Below are 25,011 nucleotides of genomic sequence, written 5' to 3' on the forward strand. Positions count from 1 at the left end.
TTAGCAGCGGAGAAAGTAGCAGTTTTGAAAGTTGTATTAAAAAAACCGGCCAAGTGCGAGTCGGGCTCGCGCACAAAGGGTTCCGTAGCAGCAAATCAAAATTACAGTTAAATCAACCTATCTCAAAAACTATAAGAGATACTTTGATCAAACCAAAAATCGTTGAAAGAGTTAATTAGCATGCATCACCTCTATTTTTTTTAGAATTTTATACCCCGTAGTTATAAAAATAGAGGGGGGGGACATACTTTTTACGACTTTGAGAGCTGATATCTCAAAAACCGTTCACTTTAAGAAAAATGTTTTTTAGAAAACTTTATATCATTTTAAAAGACCTTTCCATTGATACCCCACACGGGTATGTACATCGAAAAAAAAAATTTCATCCCTCAGTTACATGTATGGGGGGCCCCACCCCCAATTCTTTTTTTTACTATTTAGTGTCATATTTTTGTAGCGGTTCATACAACACATATTCCCATCAAATTTCATCACTGTAGTACTTATAGTTTCCGAGTAAATCGGCTGTGACAGACGGACAGACGGACAGACGGACAGACGGACATGACGAAACTATAAGAGTTCCGTTTTTGCCATTTTGGCTACGGAACCCTAAAAAAAGGCATACAACATATGTTTACAAAAAAAATACATGACACGAGAATCTTTCATGGTTTGCAGTGCTGCAACATTCCGTCCAAACTGCCTACGTATTACAAGCTACGGAGCAAGACCGAATCTACCGTGGGTTTCTACCTCTCGATATACATCGCTGTTGCCTCGTTTAGCATTTAGTCGAGCCCGTATTCCACGCAGCGATGTACTCCAAATTCAACGTTGGAGAAAGAAACGTACTCGTAGTGTCGAATACGACTGCTGAACTAATGTTACACGCCAAGCCTATACATTAAACATTACCAGGGATCTTTTATTGTGCGACCCCCGCTGACCCGGAAAGATAGATCGTCTTGTAAAACTAGATACCTAGAAAATAAAAAGATAGAATCTGGTAAAAAGGTACGCTCGAGATAGAGAAAGTTTAATATTGTAGAGTGGAAAGGTAATATTTGCACTTTTGTAGCTAATGGTTTGTATAGTATATACTTTTATAACATAATTGAAAAAGGCCTCGGCTGACATACAAAGTTGCCTTTCGACAGAAAACGAGTATCAAAGGACAGTGTAAATTGATATTGCGAGACTTTTGCAAAAAGAGTGAGTTTTTTTTTACAAAGAACAATATTAAACAATACAGTAGGGAAGTTTTGTAAAATATGAGCGAGTTTAAAAACGGAAAAAATGCATTATTTGTTATGTTCTGAATTCATTTTATTCCCGTTTCTTCAACAATATTTTACGTAAAAGTAAATATCAGAAAAAACACTATATAAAATATTCCAACCAACGTTGTGGATAAAGTGGATTGAGCAACGGCGTTAAAAACGACATTCGATCGATTAAATTATTCAATGTGGAAATGAAATGGATTTTAAACATTTCATACTATTATTTGCTTTCCTGAGTGCGCGCGGTCCGATAAAAATATTGAGGGATATTCGAAGGGAACATCGTCTCTGACGTTCAAGCGCTTTACAGACGATGAAGATAATAGGTATATATATTTTGTTTTCGGCTTATTAAAAATTACAAATGTACAACGAAAAGCGGGTGACTCGCTTATGAGTCACCCGCCTCTGACTACCCCTTGATCATATATGTTTGTATGTATGTAAAAAGCATTTTGAAATAAGTCATAAATAAATAAATTAAATAATTATATATCCAAAAGTATAGATCTAAAGTTTTTTGTAATGAGTCATCCCCTTTCAGCTTAATATACCATTCTTGAAACACCCGTACAGTATGACATCAGTTTTTTTAGAAGTACCTACAATGTACAATGTACATGTGATGCAAAAAGTGTATACAGAGAAAGAAAGTAAATTTCAAAATGGACATGAGACGTTTGTTTGAACTCAGATTCAGATGCCGACAGCTCCACCCAAGCATCCCTCTTTCATTTATCAAGGCGAGTACAGTGACACACAAAAGTGTATTTGATAAGAATGTTTCCTTTTCATTCCTGTCACTTATGTAAGGAGTGAAAAGGAGAAACGCCAAACAAAATGCCTGAAAGGAATTCTTCATCGGATGGCGAAACGCCTAAATGTTTTTGCCGTTTCTATAAATGTTCTGATAATATTTTTACACTAACAAAGGTTTTGCTCTTTCAATTAAAAATATATAATGGGTTATAATTAGAGTTATTTGGACGAATAGATACACTTGTGAACAATGACAAAGTTCCACCCGAATAACCAGAATGGTTACCAAATTAATCAAATTCTCGTACTCCAAAACAGAAAAGGCTAGCTTAATGACGAGCCGCGCCGCCTGCAATACCTATTGATATAGATACCTACATACAAAAAAAATTGGTATTGTGTACCAACTTTTTATTATATTATTATTTAAAAAAAACACTCATCATGCATACTTTGCAATTAAAAAAATGTCCTAAAGTGGTACATGTTAGCGCCCCTTATGCACAACTCTTTATTTAAGGCTTACCAGCTGGGAACGCCATTTCTCTTTCTTTAAGTTTTATCACCTCAAATGAGATTTTCAGCATTTCTGGCACCACATTTCTCCGCTTCTTGTAAATCGTCACTTATATCTTTACGAGACAGCGGTAAGACAATTTTAGTAGGCATATGAAGTTTTGTTTTGAAACGGATTCAGTAAAATATCAGCTCAAAATACCATAATTATCATAAAATATTGTGCATAATATAAAATAAACAAATTCTTTTAAAATGTCATACTCGTATACCGTCTCGGTAAGTACAAACAAATATTACCACTAAAAAGAAGAGTTAAGCAATAAACTCGCAATGGTTCTGAAATCCAATCAGCACATTCAGCACCTAACATAACGAATAACGAGCGAACTTTTACGGTTTTCTTCTACAAATATAACTTTCGAAAAGATCGGATCATCCAGGATATTGATTTTAATAACGTTTCCAACTAGATCCGACTGGAGAGAGTCCCAGTTAATCCGACTCTTACATTGATCAGGGGCGGATTTACAGACTTTACAGTCTCAGGGGGGGGGGGGGGCGGTTACTCTAGCTTAACATAAAACGAACGAACGAGATCTGGGCCTCTAGTACGGGTTTCGTAATTTATGAAACAAGTTTTTTTTTCTTCTGTCATATTTATGAGCCTTCAGCCTGTCTTGCAATAGCTGCATTTTTTACGAGATAGGCGTACAGTACAGCATAATACAATGGGGACAACTCAAAACTACAAAATATTAAAAAAGCAAATACCTAAGTGTCAAAGATTCCAAATTTTCATCTTTAAAAAGATTATTTCTTGTCTATGGATCCTATTATGGCAATCAAAATTAGTTCGCAATCAGGATTATAAATTTAGTACGATTTTTTTATTAATAACATTCTGTATGATACACATGAATACACAATGAACGCACAGTTCATTGTGTATTCTCGATTGGACATTATGGGACTAAAATATTTTTAAGTTGTCGTACTTTTTACGTCACTGTCGTGATTGTTATGTCACGATTTGCCACCTCTTATATCTTGTCTTCCTAAGTACGGGCCTGGTGATCGGCCACTGACATCGATCTACAAAGCCACCGCCGGATTAAAGACCGCTCATTGAGAAATATACGATGAGGGACAGAGCCGATGTACTTAAAAAGTTCCACCCTCAAAATTCTAATACTAATTAATCGCATTTTTTTTAAAACCTTTAACTTAAAATTTGAACACAACAGGTACATACTCGAGCATAGAACAACGCGGACTCGGCTAGCAATGAAAAGGTTCCACATGCCAAAAGTACATCGTATTTTGAAAAACTCCAAGCTGAAATGGCCGTGGGCCGGTCACATCTGCCAAAGAACGGATGACCGGTGGGGCAAACGAGTTCTCGAGTGGAGACCACGAGCTGTCCAGAACAGCGTTGGAAAGACAACGTTAGACAGGTGGCCAGTACTGGCTGCATGAATAATGCCAAGGACAGAGTTGGAGAGGCCTATGTGCAGGTTTCCTCACGATGTTTTCCATCACCGTAAGATCACGTGGTATCATTGTACTTAATTATAACTCCTTAATTGAAAACTCAATAAAAATAATTAATCGGTACAGGCCAGTATTTGGACCCACGGCCTCTCGATTGAGAGGACGAGGCCTTATCCATTACGCCACCACCGCTTCTCATCCTCATCATCATCAGTCCTAATTACGGACTGATGATGATGACACCGCTCGATGCAACTCTATTAAAAATAAAGTAAGAGAACAGTTAAACTCGGCTTCACTTTAATTTGCAATTGCTAATCGGATTAGAGACAATCTTGTAAGCCATCGCTAATTAATAGCGATGGAAACTATTAATTGGAACGATCGAACCCGGGACTTGAGAAATAGAAAGAAAAACACTTGGCTATTATTGCTGGAACATCAGGTACAAAGTATAAGTATAACTAAAATTTAAAAATATTTTAGGAAAATTCTACTGTAGGTAGTACTGTACTTGCGATTTTCGTATGAAGATACATAATGAAGTATTGATTGATAGTAATATATGGCGATTGTAATTGTACAATTTGTAATTTGTACATGGTGAGTTGTGATACAAAATCAATACTTTTTAGTTATTCTAATCAGCATTTTTTTATAACTTCAATTTGGGTCGTTTCTACGAAGGGCTCTATCGCGAAGGCAAAAGGAAAAAAAAATACGAAGTCAACAGTGTCAAATTCAAAACATTTTTAATCCGAGAATGGCTGTCAAAACAAGTTTGCGATAGGTACACTGCAACGTCATATTCAAAAGCTAAAATTGTACGTCCACGTTATTTCAGATCCAACGAAATAGCCAGCGAACTTGCATGGTCAAGGTCAAAGTGTCAAATGGAAACCAGCTGGAAAGCCACCTCATACCAGAGGTCACGATCACAAGTGATATTGGACTTAATGGGGTTGGGATTGAATTTAATTTCCCCTGGTCGGCTGTAAGCCGGGATAAACTGCAAACAGATGCGACCTATTTCGAAATGGAAAAAATAAAGTGCCTTTTAGTGCCTAATGAAACAATGGAGTGCCTAGACTGGCACTGGGTTTTAGTCTTTCAGTTAATCTCCTTAAATACTATTAATAGGTTGCTTGCTTTATTTAACAAACTCTAGGGTTTTAAATAATGTGTAATAATGACTTGCGTTGCAAAATCTACGAACTAGGGCTAAGGGTGTGTAAAAAAAATTTGTGTAAGTATATGAGTTTTATATAATTATACACACCATTTTTTTATTTTTTCTAGTTGGTAGCTAGATTTTGGAGTGCTCGTTTCTTATTTATTGTCCTGCTGACGGTAATTAAACTGAGATAATTACACCCTGTATGTATACGTATAGTGTAGGTACGGTGGCCTGCGCCTAAAAGTATACAGGCGGAGATTTTAAAATAGCGATCTCAAGCTCACATGCTGCTCAAGCACATCCACATAAACATCACTGCTACACACATCACACACAACACGTCCCCGGATTTATAACAGATGTAGCTGGTCCCTTCATCATCAGGGATCGCTATTTTAAAAACTCCGCCTGTATACTTTTAGGCGCAGGCCACCGTACCTATAGCATTTTTATTTGATGCATAATAATATACGTTGGTTTACAATTTAAAAGAGAAAATAAATGCATTCTAGTCTACCGGCGTATTTGTATGGGCCTAATCCGATTTGCCGACGAGCTAGCCACTTTAGAATCGTACTAGCGGGGGCTGTGTAATTTTGATAGCCATAGAGTTGCTGAGTTGCTTTGTATTATAGTTAGGCTACAGCTTAATTGCAAATTAGACCAGTGTTGCGACAGGAAAATTAAACTGAAATAGTTAATTAAACGCTGTTTATATTTTCTGTTACACAAATTTGAACATTGAATATACAGATACATAATTCTTATACACTCGAGAGCAATGAAAAGGTCGCATAACTTTTGAACGGCTAACCCGATTTTGATAAAATATGACTAAGAACACTCAGTAACACATTACCTGTGACCCAAAAAAAAACAAATCGAAATTCAGCTACGCTCTCATCAAACAGATACACACACTTAGACACGTAAAACTTATAAGTAACACTTCTATTTTTCGCCTGGGTTAATAAAATAGTACCGTCAGGTGCTATTTTTGGTAGAATTCAGGGAATGTTAATTAATTTTCATAATTATTCTATCACACGTGCCTGTAAGTGAGATCTAATTAATCATAGCTCACTAATAGAGCTTCAGGTATCCGTACAATCTTTTCAGGACGATCTTAAATAACTTTTTCAGTTATGTACCTGTATCTACCTGGCCCTGTAGCACAGGGCGCTATTAAGACGTGATAAAAGTTCTCCGTCGCGCTCGCTCTTGAAGATGCGCGATGTAAGTGAGCGCGATGCAACACTTTTGTCACGTCTTAAATGCGCCCCGTACTAGCCCTTCTAAGGTTTCTTTAATTTATCAGTTATGTCAATAGCTTATTTTAGTTCTGAATTATTCGTTGTGATATAGGTGAGGAATCAGCCCTCCAAGAAATATTTGTGGGAATAAATAAAAAAATAATATTTTAAAGATTTATCACGTCTTTTAATTTTCTATGTTTTTCACCAAAATTATAATCGTCTTTACGGCTTTCGTCTTTCACACTCTTCTCTGTCATTCGTCGTCGTAGATAAGTACTTTCTTCCTCTTGCGTTCTGTTCCACTCCCACATGACGTCTTTCGGGACAACAACAACCGTACAACCGTAAATAAACATGCTTACGTTAACGTTATTATTCGCATAACAAGTACAAACCAACAGACTCAATGGACCAATGAATTTGTCGGCCAACGTACGCGGAATGTATTCCTCAGTTATCTTGTTTCCAATTAGTGATTTAACGGGCTGTTTCTGGTCGGTATCTCGGCCCAGAAATGTGCTCATCTGTGCGTGGAAGCAAATCATAATTCAGCCCAATGTAATTTTCGTGCCGGCGTCGAAATTTATTAATTAAATTATGGTGTTAAGCAAAATAAATATCTCCAGAAATACCTCACCGCTTGTGGTGATGGGATGAGCGGACATTCTTGTCTTGCGTTATGTAAAAAAGTTAAACATTGCGCATTGTTGATAATGGGACGATTCATAGAACGAACTGTCAGTTTACAAAAGAGCATACATGATAGCAAACTTAAAAATGATCAACATAAAAATACTCCCGATGAAAATGACTAAAATAGAACGACAGCTGGCAGACAGCAAACTGTTTAATTAATTCATAATTTAGTTTCTTAGCTAAGTGGCCAGAAGCGGACAAAAAACCCATATAAATGATTATAGCAAACTTAAAAATGTTCGACACAATAATACGTTCCAAAATGAAAATTACTAAAATAACATGACTATGCATTGGCACATAGCAACTTGTTTAATTACTTCATCATTTATTTTCTTAACTACGTGGCCAGAAACGGACCGGACACACAAAAACTACACTTAACATAGAACACCCCTCAGCTTCAAAACCTGGTCGAAAGAAAGTTACATCAAAATCGTCCCAGAACATCACAAAGCAAGGCAAACCGGGCGCCCTATTACCTAACCGTTTACGTAATGCGACCTTGAGTCTCCAGCTGACTTGTAGACGAACCAGCTGGTACCTCACCCCCCACCCCCTTTAGAACACACGGCGAGGGAGGGGCAAAGACAAAGGGGGTGAAATGACGAATATTTTCGGCGTGTGAGCTTAATACGTGAAGCGACTGAGGTCTGCCTCGGCAATGTGCGAAGCAAATGATTGGTATCTATTGGAAATAGTTTGGTGACACGTTAGTAAGGGATCAGGTTTAGCAGCTGCTATGTTAACGTATTTGTAGTGACATGCGTTACTCGGTTTTACGTTATTTGGAAGTTATTCCTTTATTGTTTGGTTTAAATCATAACTAGGCACTGTTACTTTCAAGATTTTCAGTGATTATGTTCGTAGGTATTTGTATTTTGTCCACAAATATTGTTCAGTAAAAACAAAAAAGTGTAGTTTAGGCAGAACTTATGTTATCCCTTCAGAGATAGGCATAGGTGCACCCAGTCCTACCAACAACGCATCAGATATTGTTGTCAAGACAACCTAATAAATGCCAACCCATTCTCACAGGTTGACAATCCACCAATCTGGTAAATTTGCTCGAGTGAGGTATCAAACACATGGTAAGGTACGCTTACATTATTCATGTGTCTGAAATTAGGCTGGGCTCGTGTGAAATTGATTTCAGATTTGAATCCACTAGGTGTTACGCATTTGACTGAATTGGTAAATATGTAGGTACCTAACTTACATTATTAGGTACAATGCCGTAAAACAAAATTCCTAATTTGAAAATCCCTACTTGTACTTTGTAAAATAATAGCATGAGCCGAGTTAAGATTACGAATATTTAAGACTTTAAATATGGCGATACGGCTCGCGTCCTATCACGTGATTGCAAATGTACGGCGAAAAGCGGGTAACTCGCTTGCGTGTCACCTCTGACCCTTCGGGGATTACATACATGAACACAATTACACTCACGGGCAATGAAAAGGTTCCACTGAGAAAATCACAAAATTACTTGTAAACTGAAAACGCTAGCTTAATAAAGCTTTCTGCAACATTAAAGTACATTTAACAGAGCTTCACGATATAACCATCTAAAATCGATAAAATTTTGTAAATTTTATAAATTACTAGCTGTTCCCGCGCGCTTCGCTTCGCCTTAAAAAGTTTTCCCGTGGGAATTCCGGGATAAAAAGTAGCCTATGTTCTTTCTCAGGGTCTAGACCATATGTATACCAAATTTCATTCAAATCCGTTCAGTAGTTTTGGCGTGAAAGCGTAACAGACAGACAGACAGACAGACAGACAGACATACACAGTTAATTTCGCATTTATAATATTAAGTAAGGATTTCTTAAAAAAAATTGGGGTCGTGTAGTGTACTAATTTTGTGAGTGGATCTTTTTCATTGCCCGTAAGTGTATATGTATGTAAGACTTCAAATATGGATTCAATCGAATCCAGATTTGCGAAGCATCGCGATCGCCTTTATTGCCTTGAACGATTTTCCTTTTTGTTTGTACAAATTCAAATTAGCATAATGCGTGTTCTGTTTGTACCTATATTTTCCAGTCTCGTAATCTTGTTAAGAAAAAAATATTTTTATCCCTCGACGGAAAATGAGGGGTGTTATTTAAGTTTAACGTGTATCTGTGATATCGTAGCTCTCAAACGGCTCAAATGATTTTCATTTTGTTTTTAAAGTTCCAGTGACAATAGCACCAAATCACTCCCGACTGTGCCAACCAAAAACGACAACAAAAAAAAGTGTCGGACATTGTCGTAAGTGGAACTTTTTTATTACTCCTGAGTGTATTATACACTCACGGGCAATGAAAAGGTTCCACTGAGAAAAGCACCAAATTACTTCTAAACGGAAAAGGCTAGCTTAATGCCGGCTTCTGCAATATTGAAGTACATTTAACAGAGCATCAGGATATTACCAACTAAAATCGGTAATATTTTGTTCCAATTTTAAATGATTTACATTAAAAATATTGGGGTTGTTTGTTGTCGGAAATTTGTGAGTGGAACGTTTTCATTGCCCGGGTATCATTATATCTAAACATATAACATTATGTAAGGCGTTCAGGTTTCTCTGCAACGAACTATGGTACCTTTGCCGTGCCGTCCTAGTGGCCACTTACCCACTACAGTGCCACAAACTTATCTGTTCCGGTGACAGTTCATGTAAATGTGTAATATTTCTTCATTCTATAAGATTTTAAGTTTGCTAGTAGTGGTAATTCGCTCTTGTGGTTTCAATAAACCCATCTAATCTATATCAATATATAATTCATTAGTAAATAATGAGATATGGATCAATTTAGTTAGCTCTCACCGGAACAGATAAGTTTGTCGCACTATACAAGGAAACACGATACCGGGCCCCTAGTGTGTTTCTATTCCTACAGGGTGTTGCAAAAGTGGAATAGATAGGTGAAATTGCGTTTATCAGGTCGTCGTTCCCAAGAACTATATTATTCGGGAACTAGATGTAAAAAAATTAAGTAAGTATTTTACTTTAAAATACCTACACGTTACCAACCAAGTTTATATGGAGAAAACAATTAAAATTTTAAGGAATTTTAAAATTTCTTTTAATATGTATAATTGTATATGCTTAGAAGGACCCCCTGGCCCCTGCGCTATTTCCTTTTGGCCTACACTACCCTACTATAAGTACTTACCCCCTAATAAATTTTAACACCCTGTATAAATTTCCCTACTGCATAATAATAATAAAGTTAGTTAAAAACCACCGCAGTGGTATCGCATGTCAAGACTCACGGCCAACGGTACACCCACATACTTGGCGGTCACTCTATAATGACGAAAAACAAAGTTGATGGGTCGATTACACCTAACGAGTACAGTGGTGAGACAGTATCCTCGGCCGATCCTCGACCAATGAACGGCTAGCAAGTGACCGAGTGCGCGGCCGAGGACACTGACTCGCCACTGTACTCGTTAGGGGTAATCGACGCCGAGGACACTGACTCGCCACTGTACTCGTTAGGGGTAATCGACGCCGAGGACACTGACTCGCCACTGTACTCGTTAGGGGTAATCGACGCCGAGGACACTGACTCGCCACTGTACTCGTTAGGGGTAATCGACGCCGAGGACACTGACTCGCCACTGTACTCGTTAGGGGTAATCGACGCCGAGGACACTGACTCGCCACTGTACTCGTTAGGGGTAATCGACGCCGAGGACACTGACTCGCCACTGTACTCGTTAGGGGTAATCGACGCATTAGGAGCGCTGCTGCTCGAGCCACGACTCTTTCTCGTTGTAGTAAACGTGACGATTGCACGATAGCTCTCGTTCGTTCGTTTTTCGTCAGTATAGAGTAGCCCCCTCTGGTTCTTATCCGATAGGAGAGGATTAAAGTTTCGGTTCATTGTGTTTGTTGTATGATTTGCAGTGGGGTGGACAAGCTAGGAAGCTAAGTCAAGAAAATGTCCCCGTTTTCATACAACTTACAAAGAGTTTGTAATTGGTATGTAAAACGTTTGTAAGGTGGCAAAAAACTGTTTTTTTAATGACACGTTAAAAAAATCTGATTTCGGTGAAACTATATGAGTACCTAACCTAAGTACCTTAGTACCTAACTGATACCTATATAACTTATAACTAAACCTAACTAAATCGGTAAATTATATTAATGTGATAAATAACCTGCTTACATAAGGCCCTCTGTGCTTGATTGTTTCCACCTTAGAGAATATGAGTGGATGAGGAAGGCCAACGACTGAAGAAGAAACAATAGACCTGTATGTCCAGCAGTAAACGTTAAATTGACTGGGGCCTTATCAAGTCATGATACGAATTAAAATTTACGAAGTAATTGGTGTCATTGGGTGTCTAATAAAATATATTTTGAATCCAAAAATCATTGTAAAACAAGTTCGCGATAGCTAGTAGGTAAGGTACACTGATCCGTAACACAGAACAGTCATCTTAACTAATCCTAACTAATATTATAAATGCGAAAGTAATTGTGTCTGTCTGTTACTCTTTCACGCCAAAACGACTGAACGGATTTGAATGAAATTTGGTATACATATGGTCTAGACCCTGAGAAAGAACATAGGCTTTTTACCCCAGAATTTCCACGGGAAAACTTTTTAAGGTGAAGCGTAGCTCACGGGAACAGCTAGCAGATTTATAATCACAACGATCCGCTAATCGTTGAACAATGTGCGCATCAGAGCAATGCCATAGGTAGTATATAGGAACTTACATAACTACCTCCTACCTACAAACACAGTAACACATAATAGGTACCTACAATACATTACAAAGTACTAACTAGCAGGGTACACACATACTATATCTCAACCAAGCGCTAATAAGATTAGCCTAGAACCAGCCGACCAAATACAAAACTAATGTTTCCATTCTATTTTACTTCAGTGAACTTAACTTTTAAAATCGTCCGTCTATTGATCAGGTATATGATGTGCGGTTGGGCTTTATGGATAAGTGGATAAGGGTTACAATCGGTTAATAGTAACTAGATATGTTGGGGAAGTCGTTTTATGTTACTGAACCAACGCAAGTATGGTGGATCAGTAAAGCAGTGAAGCATTGAACCACATTTTTTAAAATATATGAAAAAGTATGTAACGGGAGAAAATGACACGAAACGCACAGGACGAAGTGCGCTTCATAGATTGAAACATCGAACTATTAGTAACTTATATCTTATAATAATATGTATTCTGTGTCATCATACTTTGTTCCTGAAAATCTGAAAACGAACGCCGCTTTTGTCTCATCCTCGTCTCATCGAGACCAATTAAAAAGTTGAAAGTAACAATACTCCTTTGTTCATTGTACGCTACGAATATGGATTACCTGCATTTTCTCTGTAATTAATCATTTATTTTTATAATATATATTCAGGATTCTTGTTTTTTTTGTATTCCAATCAGTGTTTGTTTAATCAAAGTACTTTTTCAATTGTAAGGAGGTACAAGACTTGAAAATTGTCTTTTACCAGTTAACGACTGTCTTTACCTCCAAGGAATAGGAATTAGGTTCGTTTTCCAATTTCCGGTCGATACTCGGTATATACTTTTTAAATTATTGTGTATACTTCGATTCGCGTAAGATGACCATCGATGGCTGCGCAATATTGTAAATAACCACAGGTCAGACTAAAATAGCGGATGACCACGCCACTTTATATTTATAAACGTAATCTGCTGTTGCATGAAAAAAACCGATTGCAGCTGCAGCAGTACACAGACCTACACAATCAAACTTACTCTTACACGGGCAAATTAGCCAACTTTCGTGAATCGAACTATACCTATGTATACAGGGGGTTCCAAAACTGAAGCAACCCTGTATTTAAGTAGGTACTTACCCGAGTAGGGCAGTCTCTTCAGCAACTGAGGTCGGCATGATCTTTGGAATTGGTTTCGTCTCCTTTCTGAAATACGTGCGGTGTTGTTTACTAAACATAGCTTACTTGTGGGCTAACTGTGTTCTAGCGTCATGATTGTACCCATGGTGTCGTGATGATGGTAGCGTTATATGGCTTCGTATGACATATTATGTTGTATAGTTACTTACGCGTATGTATTTACAAGCAATAATGGATGGAGTAAAAAAACATATCGCATCTGTAAAACGGCACGAGAAAAAAAAACAGAGGTTTGGAGTATATGCGATCTAATTGTTGTGTAGATTTTTCGCTTGTTTTACCATAAAAACTCAAAACCTCATATTTTCCAGTAGTGAGCCTGTATTACTACAGGAGTAATAACTGCCAAATTATTTCAAATAGCTACTACCAAGCTGATTGGTCTTCCCTCTATGAGTCCATTTCATCCACCAATAGCATCAAATTATAATTTCTCAGTCTTCTTTCTATTGGTGGATGCTCGGAACACTGCACCTCTCTACTATATCTACTTTAATGCCTCTTCATCGTAATTAACTTTTATAATACTGTATATTTTACACCGTTTATAACTCTGACATGGCCTTAATTGACTAATGGAGCATATATTTCAAGTCGGGCACTTAAACAAAATAAAATTATATCAATGTTAATTCGCCTTGACTTTCACAATGTCATCTGTCAATTTCGACGTAATTAACTTAACTGTAAAATGGGAATAAAACATTTTCAATGTTACAGTAATTTAAGCTCAGGTTTCTGATCATTAGTTTTTATTATTAGGTTTCTACGTCAATTGGATACAACAAAGCTTTTAACCCAATAGCGCTGATTGGTATCCGCTTTTCACTTGACTGTTGAAAATAAACAACGACAATTGATTTTAAATACAGCGTCAAGTTCAGTAGTAGGTAACCCTAGCTGGGGGCTTAATAGCGTAAAAAGTATTTATTGGCAATTTTAATAACAACGTAATTTTTATGAGAGAAGAAAATTATACTGTGCCGATTTGTGTCTACCTAATCAAGAATTACAAACTATTTCAGTAACTTCTTTGGTGGCGATTCAAGTGCATGCTGCAATATAATGAAGGGCGGGTAACTAAGTGTCCTCTATCTAGATTTTTCATTTGGGCCAAGAATTACAGGGTCATCTTCAAATATTAAAATATAAAACATTATTATGATGTACCTAACAATTAAAATATGACATGATGTCGGCTGAACCTTATCCGCTTCCGCTACCAATAAATAAATACGGATAGTCTAAATATCATAGGGATTTCCCATCACGTCCCCACTGCTGGGGCACGGGTCTTCTTCCAATGAAGGAAAGGTTCAGGCCTAGTCTACTATGCGGGCCTAATGCTGGTTGGTAGACCCCAACACAAGCAAGCTTGAGCTGAGAGAGTGGTCGGGTAAGTGGTGAACCTGCCCGAAAGCCTCCGACTAGGCATTACGACTGCTGCCGTAACAACACGGCTTAACGTCCGAAGCACGATTAGGATAAATTACGTATACTGAAGCTAACTCGACTACGGACGCTTCGGCCGAAAAATACATTGTGGGAAGTGGGAAAGAAAGTTTTGGACTTCGAAAGAAGTAATTATACTTTTTACTGCATAATATAGTCAATTAAAAATACATTTTTACTCACAGACCTACCTAAGGTAATTATATAGCTAAGTAGTTGTAAATAGGACTTACAATGAATTGATAAAACTTATAAATATAGGTACATTTGCCCTGAAAATACCCTGAGCACACCTCTTACACTCTACAGCAGAGCTGTAAGCGTAAAGCATTAGGTATCTATAAAATATTATAAACAAGTTCTTGTTTAAATTTAGTTTTAACGAGCTCTACGTAAACCCTCTTTAAGTACCCTAAGTGCCCGTCGACATAAAATCGATATAAGAACATAATAATGTTTCAGACTTTCAACCTAATTATTAAATTATGATTACGTAGGTAGGTAACATGCTAAAAAGATACGATACGCACCAGAGGGGTTAATCTATACTGACAAAAAACTAACGAATGGTACAACGAGATTGAGACCTAGCTCGCGCAGCAGTATACAGTCTTTATTTTATAGTAGGGAACCAATTTTTTTTGTCACTTATACGTTATAGATTTTTGAATTTTAAAAAACAAATAGGTAGTTTCAAAAAAATATAAGAATAAGAATCTTGCACAAACTTATAAATAAGCCACGCAGCAAAGTTAACTTCTAATTTAAATATACTACATTATGTTACAGCTGATAATAAAAAAAACCTGACTAGCTAACACGAAAACTACTCACAAATACTTAAAAATCAACTAGTCACACTACCATCATCACACCACTTTGTACTTTAGATGTTACTGAGCATTCCATGAATTTATTAGTTATTTTAATTTAAAAGATTCCTATTTGTAATATGATATTTAATTAGCTATAAATAAAGGGATGACAAGATAGATGGGCATGATATATGTATTATGTACTTACTGCTTTGTAAGTAAAAACACTGTACTTCTCTAGGAAATCTCTATTACTACTCAACGTTTTTTTTTGTTGATTTTCTTGAGTTACCAAACTTGTAAAAGTAAGTATTTAAAACATTATTTTTTTGTATATTATGTGGATTATACTTGTATATATATTTAAATATGTAAATCAAAATTGCAGCTACAGAATATTCTCTTAAGCCAACATCATATTTGGTTTTCTTTTGTCAATTACAGTATGGTTTTCTAAAACCCTCATCTATCTTATTGGCCCAGGTCATACTTTTGTTAGTCAGTTATACTATACTTACTTTAGGTAGTAAAATTAGGTAGTGCAGGAAATAGATAAGTACAGAAAGCACACTGAAGTAACACGAACAAGGATCTATTCTACTCATTCAGACAACACAACTTACTGTGTCAACACCTCGGCCATATCGGATGAACTTTTATCAAGTAACGGCTCTAATTTCATCTTCGCAACTCCTCCTCCGAGACTAAGGGCTTTCTTAACATTCTTTAACATGTTTTTAGAGCCGGCTGCCATATTGTTGGGTACCGTCGTGCCACGGTACACATTTTCCAAGGAAGTGTATGAACCGCTCAGTGATCCGCCAGGCATGCCAACTTAATACAAAAAAGAAATAAAGCAAATAAGACAAACGAAACATTCACAAAACCATGCAGTTGCAAGTGCTAACAAAACTGATCAGTCAAACTAATTAAATTGACACAGTTACCTTTAGTAGGTACGCCTCAATCAAATAAACAATTAAGGTACCTACAAAAAAGTTTTGCTGCAAATGTGCTAAACTTTTAAAACTATAAGTTGAAAGAGTTACGTGATCAGCTGTGCACTTTAGAGGACGGGATTTGCAAAACAAAATAATGAGAAAGAAGGTTGCATACAATTTTAAAACATCACTCACCTCTTTACGGTAGTTGAGAGTCGAAGTTGTTGTCGTAAGCCGCGACGTTAGGCTTCTGACGTAGATAGTGGATGTAGCAACCGGAAACACTAGTGCACCTGGACACAAGTCTAGCCGAATGCCAGCCTAGTGCCTAGTACTCCCGTAAGGTACGACGGTCGCGCCTGACTTCGTTCTAGTCTGAAAGCGCATGCGCGGCCATACGTCAATTATTCAATTTACAACCCGGGAAGTAACAATTTTGTTCTCCTTCTTATTTACCTTCAACTAGCAAGAAGATTGCTAAGTCGTCATACAGTGATTATGTACCATTGAAGCTAAAATACGATACCATTACGATACGTTATTTTTACCCCGCAATAATTATATATTTCGCGAAACTTACCAATTTACGAGAGGGAACTCAAAGCTATTAATAAAATTAATAACTGTAAAAAAACCACTTTACTTTGAATTACTAATAACAAATGAATATCGTTGATTTTCCGTGAGTTTTAAATATTTCAAATTGTTTTGTTTTGATTTTGGTACTTCTTTTTGACAGCATTTTGACATTGGCATAAAATAAATGACATTTCGATATTACTTTTTTTAATTTAGTGTGGAGAGTATAGAAAATAATTAATATTTGCTTAGCATAAAATATATTATATCTATAATTTTTAATTTAGGTGGTGTTTAGAAGATTAAATCTATAACATGACTGTGTTATAATATACCTTCACGGTCAGTCATACAATATCATTGACCATATTTATTGTTGCTATTCTGGTAATACGCCCTCTTTTGGCTAAAATGTGTATGTTAGCGCCATCTTTTGAAATCTTCTATTATTAAATCGGAACCTGCGGGTTAGGTACAATGGAGATATTTTCATAACGCTTCACTAGTTTCGCTACTGCAGTAATGTTGATATGTAAATATAGATGGCGTTAGTAAGAAACTATGGCTATGGTAATAGCTTTTGCTTTTTTTTTTAAACCGGCCAAGTGCGAGTTTGACTCCCGCACTTATATTATTACCAGCATTATCTATTGATTTAAATAATTGAAGATTTTATTTCTGTAGGTACAGTCAGTTGCATAAGTACCTGTACACTTTTGTACCTTGTCTAACTCACAAACTACCTATTCAAACATTGATGGTTTGGTATGTAGTGTAGTCAGTTTGACAAGGTACAAAAGTGTATAGCTACTCATGCAGCTGACCGTACCTACCTATAATAAGAAGATTGTTTAAGATAATTTTATGTTTTGTTTTTTTTTGAAATTTTATTTCACTCTTGTGTTACGTATACTTACACTATTTATGATGTTTTTACTTAATACTAATATAAATTCACTTTAGTCAAGTCATTTTTGGTACCCCAAGATACGGGCTGAGCCTAGTTTGGGGATCCCTGCTCTTTGTAATAGACGTGTGCATAGATATAGTTTATGTATAATATATGGTAAATATGTATATCTATGTCTTGATCCGTTTTTGAGAAAAAGGGTGGTTAGTTGGTGACAGACAGACAGACAGACAGACAGACGGACAGCAAATTTATCCTATAAGGGTTAGTTTTTTTAAAGTTTTTGTATTTTTTCCTTTTTAATAAAAGCGTGAAAAATACAATACATCTGATCATGGCACCAGTTAGCGCTATGTTAAGAGATTCGGACTTTGCTTACCTCCATGTCACAGATAATTAAGGAAGTATTTACTTATAAATAAATGTACATTAAGTACCACTCCTCTCATCTTTACTTTAGTCGTACGGAAATTACGTACCAAGGTACCTATCTACCCAAAAAGTACAGAAGTAGAAGCTTAGCAGAAGTTTAGAAGTGGAATGAACCTGAAAAGTGGGACTGTTCTAAGCTGTGCGTGTACGACTGCACCTAATTACGTCCGTCCATGGGTAGAATAATTGAATGATAATAAACTAATTTAATTTCTACTTAATACCTACCTACCTAAACCAAGCAGCTGGTGAATATTATTAATTTACCTAGTCATGAAGGCCTATTAGGGCGGATTCGGCCAACGTCGAGTAACTATTTACTCACGAGTAAACTACCAGTTACTCGCGAGTAAGCAGATTTTGCATTCTACCAAACCTGAAAACAAGATAACTAGCTTATCCCAAGAATAAAATGTTATACCGCCAAAATTGACCGTGTAACGAGCTTATCCGAGAGTAATTTTGTAATGGCGGCAGCACATCAGCTGATTAGAAAACCGTCATAATGACATATAAACACATCTGTCAAAACATAAACAAAAGTACGTTAAAAGGCAAAGTCTCAGAATAACAACAGCGAATAAAAATTTTTAAAACATAAACAATTTCATACTTTTATAATCCATTCAAACTAAGTTGGCATGTCATTTCTATTGCATGCTTTGAAACGCAGCTATTTTTATTTTAGTTGCATTACAGTTTCGTTCCTCGTTCATTCAATTTAATCATGGTATAACTTGGTAGAATGCAAATGTACTTATCCTAGATATTTACTCGCGTATAATTTTAATCCCGGTATAGTTATTCTCGTGTAACGTGATGTTTGGACGAATTCACCCTTAGTGATTTTGTTGTTGATATAAGTCCAATTTAGTTAATTACGCACAAATTCAAATTCAAATTAACGCACAATATAAGAATAGTAGAGAAGAAATTAGTACAAATTTGACATTTAGCTACATACTTATGTTTTTCAGGGTGGATTCGTCCAAACATCTCGTTACACGAGAATAACTATACCGCAATAAAATTTATACGCGAGTAAATATCTGGGATAAGTACATTTGCATTCTACCAAGTTATACCATGGTTAATTGAATGAACGAGGAACGAAACTATACTGCAACTAAAATAAAAATAGCTGCGTTTTCAAAGCATGCAATAGAAATGACATGCCAACTTAGTTTGAATGGATTATAATAGTAGGAAATTGTTTATGTTTTAATATTTTATTCGCTGTTGTTATTCTGAGAATTTGCCTTTTAACGTACTTTTGTTTATGATTTGACAGATGTGTTTATATGTCATTATGACGGTTTTCTAATCAGCTGATGTGCTGCCGCCATTACAAAATTACTCTCGGATAAGCTCGTTACACGGTAAATTTTGGCGGTATAACATTTTATTCTTGGGATAAGCTACTTATCTTGGTTTCAGGTTTGGTAGAATGCAAAATCTGCTTACTCGCGAGTAACTGGTAGTTTACTCTCGAGTAAAAAGTTACTCGACGTTGGTCGAATCCGCCCTCAGTAATAAAACTAAAAAGTGTTAGGTACGGTGGCCTGCGCCTAAAAGTATACAGGCGGAATTTTTAAAATAGCGATCTCAAGCTCACATACTGCTCAAGCACATCCACATAAACACCACTGCTACACACATCACTGTTGAAAAGAGTTTGTAAACTCAACCAATGGTTTAGTTCTATTGTCTATAGTAGATTATTATGTCAATAGAAAAGTCACTTGGTACTTCCACCTATACCTTCCTGTGTCGTGTGAAAACTATTCTTCAATATATCTTTACAATCCTTTTAATCCACTGGTTTTACTTATAAAACCCAACAGGTTATGGGCCCAGGACCATTTGGTAGTAAGATTTTTGAAATATCACACGAAGTATCACAGATTGAAAATTTGTCCGGGAGCCGACGCAGTCATTGTTGTGAAAACGAAATTGTCACAAACTAAACAATGTCGATTTCGAATTTAGCCTTTATAGAGCAGTTGCATGGCAATATAAAACTGGCCAGCGGGACTGTGGAGGCAAAGTTGCTGCAAGAAGACCACAGACGGGAGGACAATCAGGATATTACATCAGCTTCGGCACTGGTGAAGAAGTGCTTCACGTGCCAGGAGGCTGGTCACCTGATGCGGAACTGTCCACTGGTGACGTCTGGAGGCAAGTCGGGGCAAGGCGAGGATAAGGAAGGAAGCACAGACCATTCAGCTCTGTTAACGGCGCTAAGTGTTAGTGTTGTGAGTGAAAAACAGTGGTACATTGATTCAGGCGCGACGGATCACATGTGCAATGATCGGTCAGTTATGTACGATTTTGTATCGGATAAACCGGCTACTGTGAAGATCGCAAACGGAGACTATATCAATACAGCGGGAATGGGTCAGGTCAAGGTGAAACTTAAGGGTGGTTGCTTAAGGACAATAAGTGATGTCTATTTTGTACCACAACTAACCACAAATTTATTGTCGGTGAGTGCAATGACAAGAAAGGGCCATAAAGTTGTATTTACTAAAGAGCACTGTAAAATAACTAATGCTGACGGTGAGTTTCTAGGTAGCGCTACTCAGATCAATGGTGTTTATCGGCTCGACATTGTAGGTGTCAGAGAGCAGTGTAAGATAGCATCGAAAGTAGCTAGAGAGCCACCGTTATCTAGCTTGGGGTTAGGTAATACTTTAGTATGTTCACAGGATGGTGCGATGAAGGAGGAATCTAAGAAGTGTGTTTCCTCGACTTCGACTAGCCGCAAGGCATCTCAAGGGAATGGCAATATGAAGGAGGAAGTGCAGCAGTCTGCGTCCTTGGCTTCATCGAGTTCCAAGGTATCTCAAGAGGTGTGGCATCAGCGGCTAGGTCACCTAAACTCTAGGAGCATGGGTCTCCTGAATAGAGGTATGGCTACTGGAATTAAGTATGATAGTGCTGATTATAAGTCATGTGTGGCTTGCATTGAGGGAAAGCAATCTAGACTTCCTTTCCCATCGAAGTCATCTAGTAGAGCTGATGAGGTACTTGGCTTAGTGCACACGGATCTGTGTGGGCCTATGCAGAAGCCGTCGTTCAGTGGAGCAAGATACTTCCTGCTGTTTATAGATGATTTTACAAGGAAAACTTATGTTTATTTTTTAAAAACTAAAAATGAAACATTTGAAAGTTTTCGACATTTTAAGGCGTTGGTAGAGAACCAAACCGAGCGAAAAATAAAAATCCTAAGAAGTGATGGAGGTGGTGAATTTGTCAATTCTCAGTTTCAGAAGTTTCTCAAAGAGGCTGGAATACGGCACCAGACGACAGTGCCGCATTCGCCTGCTCAGAATGGAGTGGTTGAACGAGCAAACAGAACTGTGATGGAGGCAGCCCGCTGCATGATGCAGCAAGCTGGCTTGGGCATGGAGTTTTGGGCTGAAGCAGTGAACACCGCTGTTTACCTGAAGAATCGAAGCCCAACCAGAGCTGTTATGGGTGCTACTCCTGAGGAAGCGTGGACAAATAAGAAGGTAGACCTCAACAATCTTAGAGTTTTTGGTTGCATAGCGTATGCTTTAGTAAAGAATCGAAAGAAACTGGATTCAAAGAGCAAGCTATGGAGATTTGTTGGGTACTGTACGGAAACAAAGGGGTACAGACTGATAGACCCAGCTGATCCTCGTAAATTCACTATAGCGAGGGATGTGGTATTCCTAGAGGATAAATTTAAAACTAAGGAATTGTCACATGATGATAAAGTTGACATGAATATGGTATTCATGCAAAGCCCGCCACCTAACATGAATGACTCTAATAGTAGTTTGTCTGAGTGTAATGTACAATCTACAGAGCCATCTGTTGAGGGATTAAATCAATCTGATGACATAAATTCCGATTCAGTGATTGATAATAATTCAAAAGATGACTCTGAGGATGCTGAAACATCTGGTGAAATAGATGATCCGTTGGATTCGACGTACGTTCCAGGCAGTTCTTCACTGGAAGAAGACACGGACTATGAAGAGAGTGCTGAGTTTGCCGCCTTCAACTGCGACATGCAGAGTTCTGCCACTGACGAGCCGACCACCGTTCGAGAGGCAATGAGTGGAAGCGAGGCTGAGCAATGGAGAGCTGCTATGTCAGATGAGTATGATTCTTTTAAGAAGAATAACTGTTGGACTCTAGTTGATAGGCCGGCTAATCACAAAGCGGTAAAATGTAAATGGGTGTTCAAAAGGAAAAGGGGGCTTGATGGAGAAATTCTTCGATACAAAGCCAGGCTAGTTGCGAAGGGCTATACGCAGACCTATGGCGTCGATTATGAAGAAACGTTTGCTCCGGTCGTAAGATATTCAACTATACGAATGTTGTTAGCTATCGCTGCAGAATATAATATGGAGATTGACCATATGGATGTAATTACTGCTTTCCTGAATGGAGATTTAAAGGAGCAGGTTTATATGGAGCAACCTGAAGGATTTGAAATAAAAGGAGGAAATGGAAAGGTATACAAACTTAATAAGGCCATTTATGGACTCAAGCAAGCTGCGAAGTCATGGTATGATAAGTTAGATACTGCTTTGACTCAAAACTTCGGTTTTAAGAGAGTAAGTACAGAACCATGTGTTTATTTCAAATCGCATCAGGGAAAGCCGATGATAATCAGTATTTACGTTGATGACATATTACTGTTTACGTCATGTTCTGCTGAAGAAAAGAAGAAGCTGAAAGACAAGCTTATGAAGGAGTTCGCTATGAGAGACTTGGGTGCAGCGCACCACATACTAGGTATGAAGATTACAAACAAGGATGGCAGGATTACTCTGGACCAGTCGAACTATATTCAGACGGTTCTGAATAAATTCCAGATGTCGGATTGCAAGCCAGCTAGTACTCCCATGGAAGCTGGACTGAAACTTCATAAAGCTGAGAAATTAGGTAACTTTAACTATAGAAATTTAATTGGTTGCCTTATGTATGTTGCAGTATGTACCAGGCCGGACATTGCATATGCCGTGAGTTCATTGAGCCAGTTCAATCAAAGCTATGCTGAAGTTCACTGGAAAGCTGCAAAGCGTGTCCTACGCTATTTGAAAGGTACAATTAATCATTGTTTGACGTTCGAGAAGAATGGACTAAGTCTCACTGCCTACGTGGACGCTGATTGGGCAGCTAGTGCAGTGGATAGGAAGTCATACACAGGGTATGTATTCAAAATTGGTAATAACTTAGTCTCATGGGAAAGTCGAAAGCAGAAAACGGTGGCTCTCAGCAGTACTGAAGCCGAATACATGGCACTGTCTGATGCCTGTAAGGAAGCGTTGTTTATTCGCTCTTTCTTACATGAATTGTTAGGTATCAATGTTTGTGTAACTATGTATAACGATAACCAATCTGCTCAAAAGTTAAGTGTCAACCAAATGTACCATTCGAGAACTAAACATATTGATGTTAGGCATCATTTTATTAGACAAGTTGTGTCAGAAAATGCGGTGCAGTTGAAATATTGTCCAACTGATGAAATGCCAGCGGATCTATTGACAAAGCCTCTGCCTATTATGAAACATAATAGATTCGTTAACTGTTTATTGTTGGATGTTTAAGTTTTAACTGTTTATGTTTATTGTTGTTATGTTGGTGAACATTTTATGTAACATAACTTAGTGTAACTCATGTATTTCCTGAGGCTTATTATTTAGTGTGAAATACTTAGGGATATGAGTTCAGGCATTATAACTATTGGTTGGTTTAAGGGAAAGTGTTGAAAAGAGTTTGTAAACTCAACCAATGGTTTAGTTCTATTGTCTATAGTAGATTATTATGTCAATAGAAAAGTCACTTGGTACTTCCACCTATACCTTCCTGTGTCGTGTGAAAACTATTCTTCAATATATCTTTACAATCCTTTTAATCCACTGGTTTTACTTATAAAACACAACACGTCCCCGGATTTATAACAGATGTAGCTGGTCCCTTCATCATCAGGGATCGCTATTTTTAAAACTCCGTCTGTATACTTTTAGGCGCAGGCCACCGTACATACCTCGGATGAACCCCGAGCCCATGGCTATGGGTAACAATGTAGGTACTACAGTCACGGGCAATGAAAAAGTTCCACTCACAAAATTCCGGCGCCAAAAGACCCCAATTTTTTCAAAGATCTTAATTAAAATTTTATCAAAATATTATCGTTTTTAGTTGGAAATATCCTGATGCTCTGTTAAATGCACTTTAATGTCGCAGATTGGCGTTATTAAGCTAGCCTTTTCCGTTAGCAGTAATTTGGTGGTTTTCGCAGTGGAACCTTTTCATTGCCCGTGAGTGTGTTAAATACTTACAATCCATAGACAGGTATCGTCTCCAGCTGGCATTTCTTCCCAGGTGTGATGCTGCAGTACTTCACCACAGGCAGACGCTCGTCCACCTCGAACCCAATGTTATCCATAGGTCCTTCCTTAATGCAACCTCCAGAAAACACAAAATCCGTATGCTTATAGCTTCTTGGAAATACCAAAAAAAGTCCGTCCGCACTAAAATCCGTTTCCTATTTACTCTGAAATTTCGTTCAGTTAAATAGAAAGACACTTTATTAGACACAAACACAGAAATTACAGGGCACAGTTGGCGGCCCTATGACTTAGAGTAATTTCTTCCAGACTACCTCGGAGGTGAAATTAAATAGTTCTGAAAAAGTGTGCTGTCTGCACAAATTCGCCATAAGAACTAAAGTTATTCTTTTATGTAAATGGAATATGTTTGGACACAATGGCTTACAGGTGAGGTGTGGCATGTGCGG

At 37.5% G+C, this 25,011-nt stretch overlaps 1 protein-coding gene across 19 annotated transcripts in view; it reads right to left on the bottom strand.

Moving 5' to 3' along the window:
- LOC105382695 (protein NDRG3) overlaps positions 1 to 24,699 on the bottom strand; it is a 100,657-nt gene extending 75,958 nt beyond the window's left edge. For 8 of the 19 annotated variants that reach the window (XM_048633003.1, XM_048633002.1, XM_048632999.1 and 5 more), the window contains exons 1-4: positions 16,890 to 17,056; positions 16,505 to 16,684; positions 15,992 to 16,202; positions 13,042 to 13,107 (exon numbers count right to left, since the gene is read on the bottom strand). In XM_048633003.1, the coding sequence (XP_048488960.1) occupies positions 13,042 to 13,107; positions 15,992 to 16,197 (272 nt within the window). In that variant the 5' untranslated portion in view covers positions 16,198 to 16,202; positions 16,505 to 16,684; positions 16,890 to 17,056. Of the gene's footprint in view, positions 1 to 13,041; positions 13,108 to 15,991; positions 16,203 to 16,504; positions 16,685 to 16,765; positions 16,785 to 16,889; positions 17,057 to 24,553 lie in introns of those variants that run through there. The other 11 variants (XM_048633006.1, XM_048633008.1, XM_048633009.1 and 8 more) reach the window with 6 other exon arrangements.
- Positions 24,700 to 25,011: the final 312 nt, after the last annotated feature.

This window comes from Plutella xylostella, chromosome Z (assembly GCF_932276165.1).
Source record: "Plutella xylostella chromosome Z, ilPluXylo3.1, whole genome shotgun sequence".
Classification (NCBI taxonomy): Eukaryota; Metazoa; Arthropoda; class Insecta; order Lepidoptera; family Plutellidae; genus Plutella; species Plutella xylostella.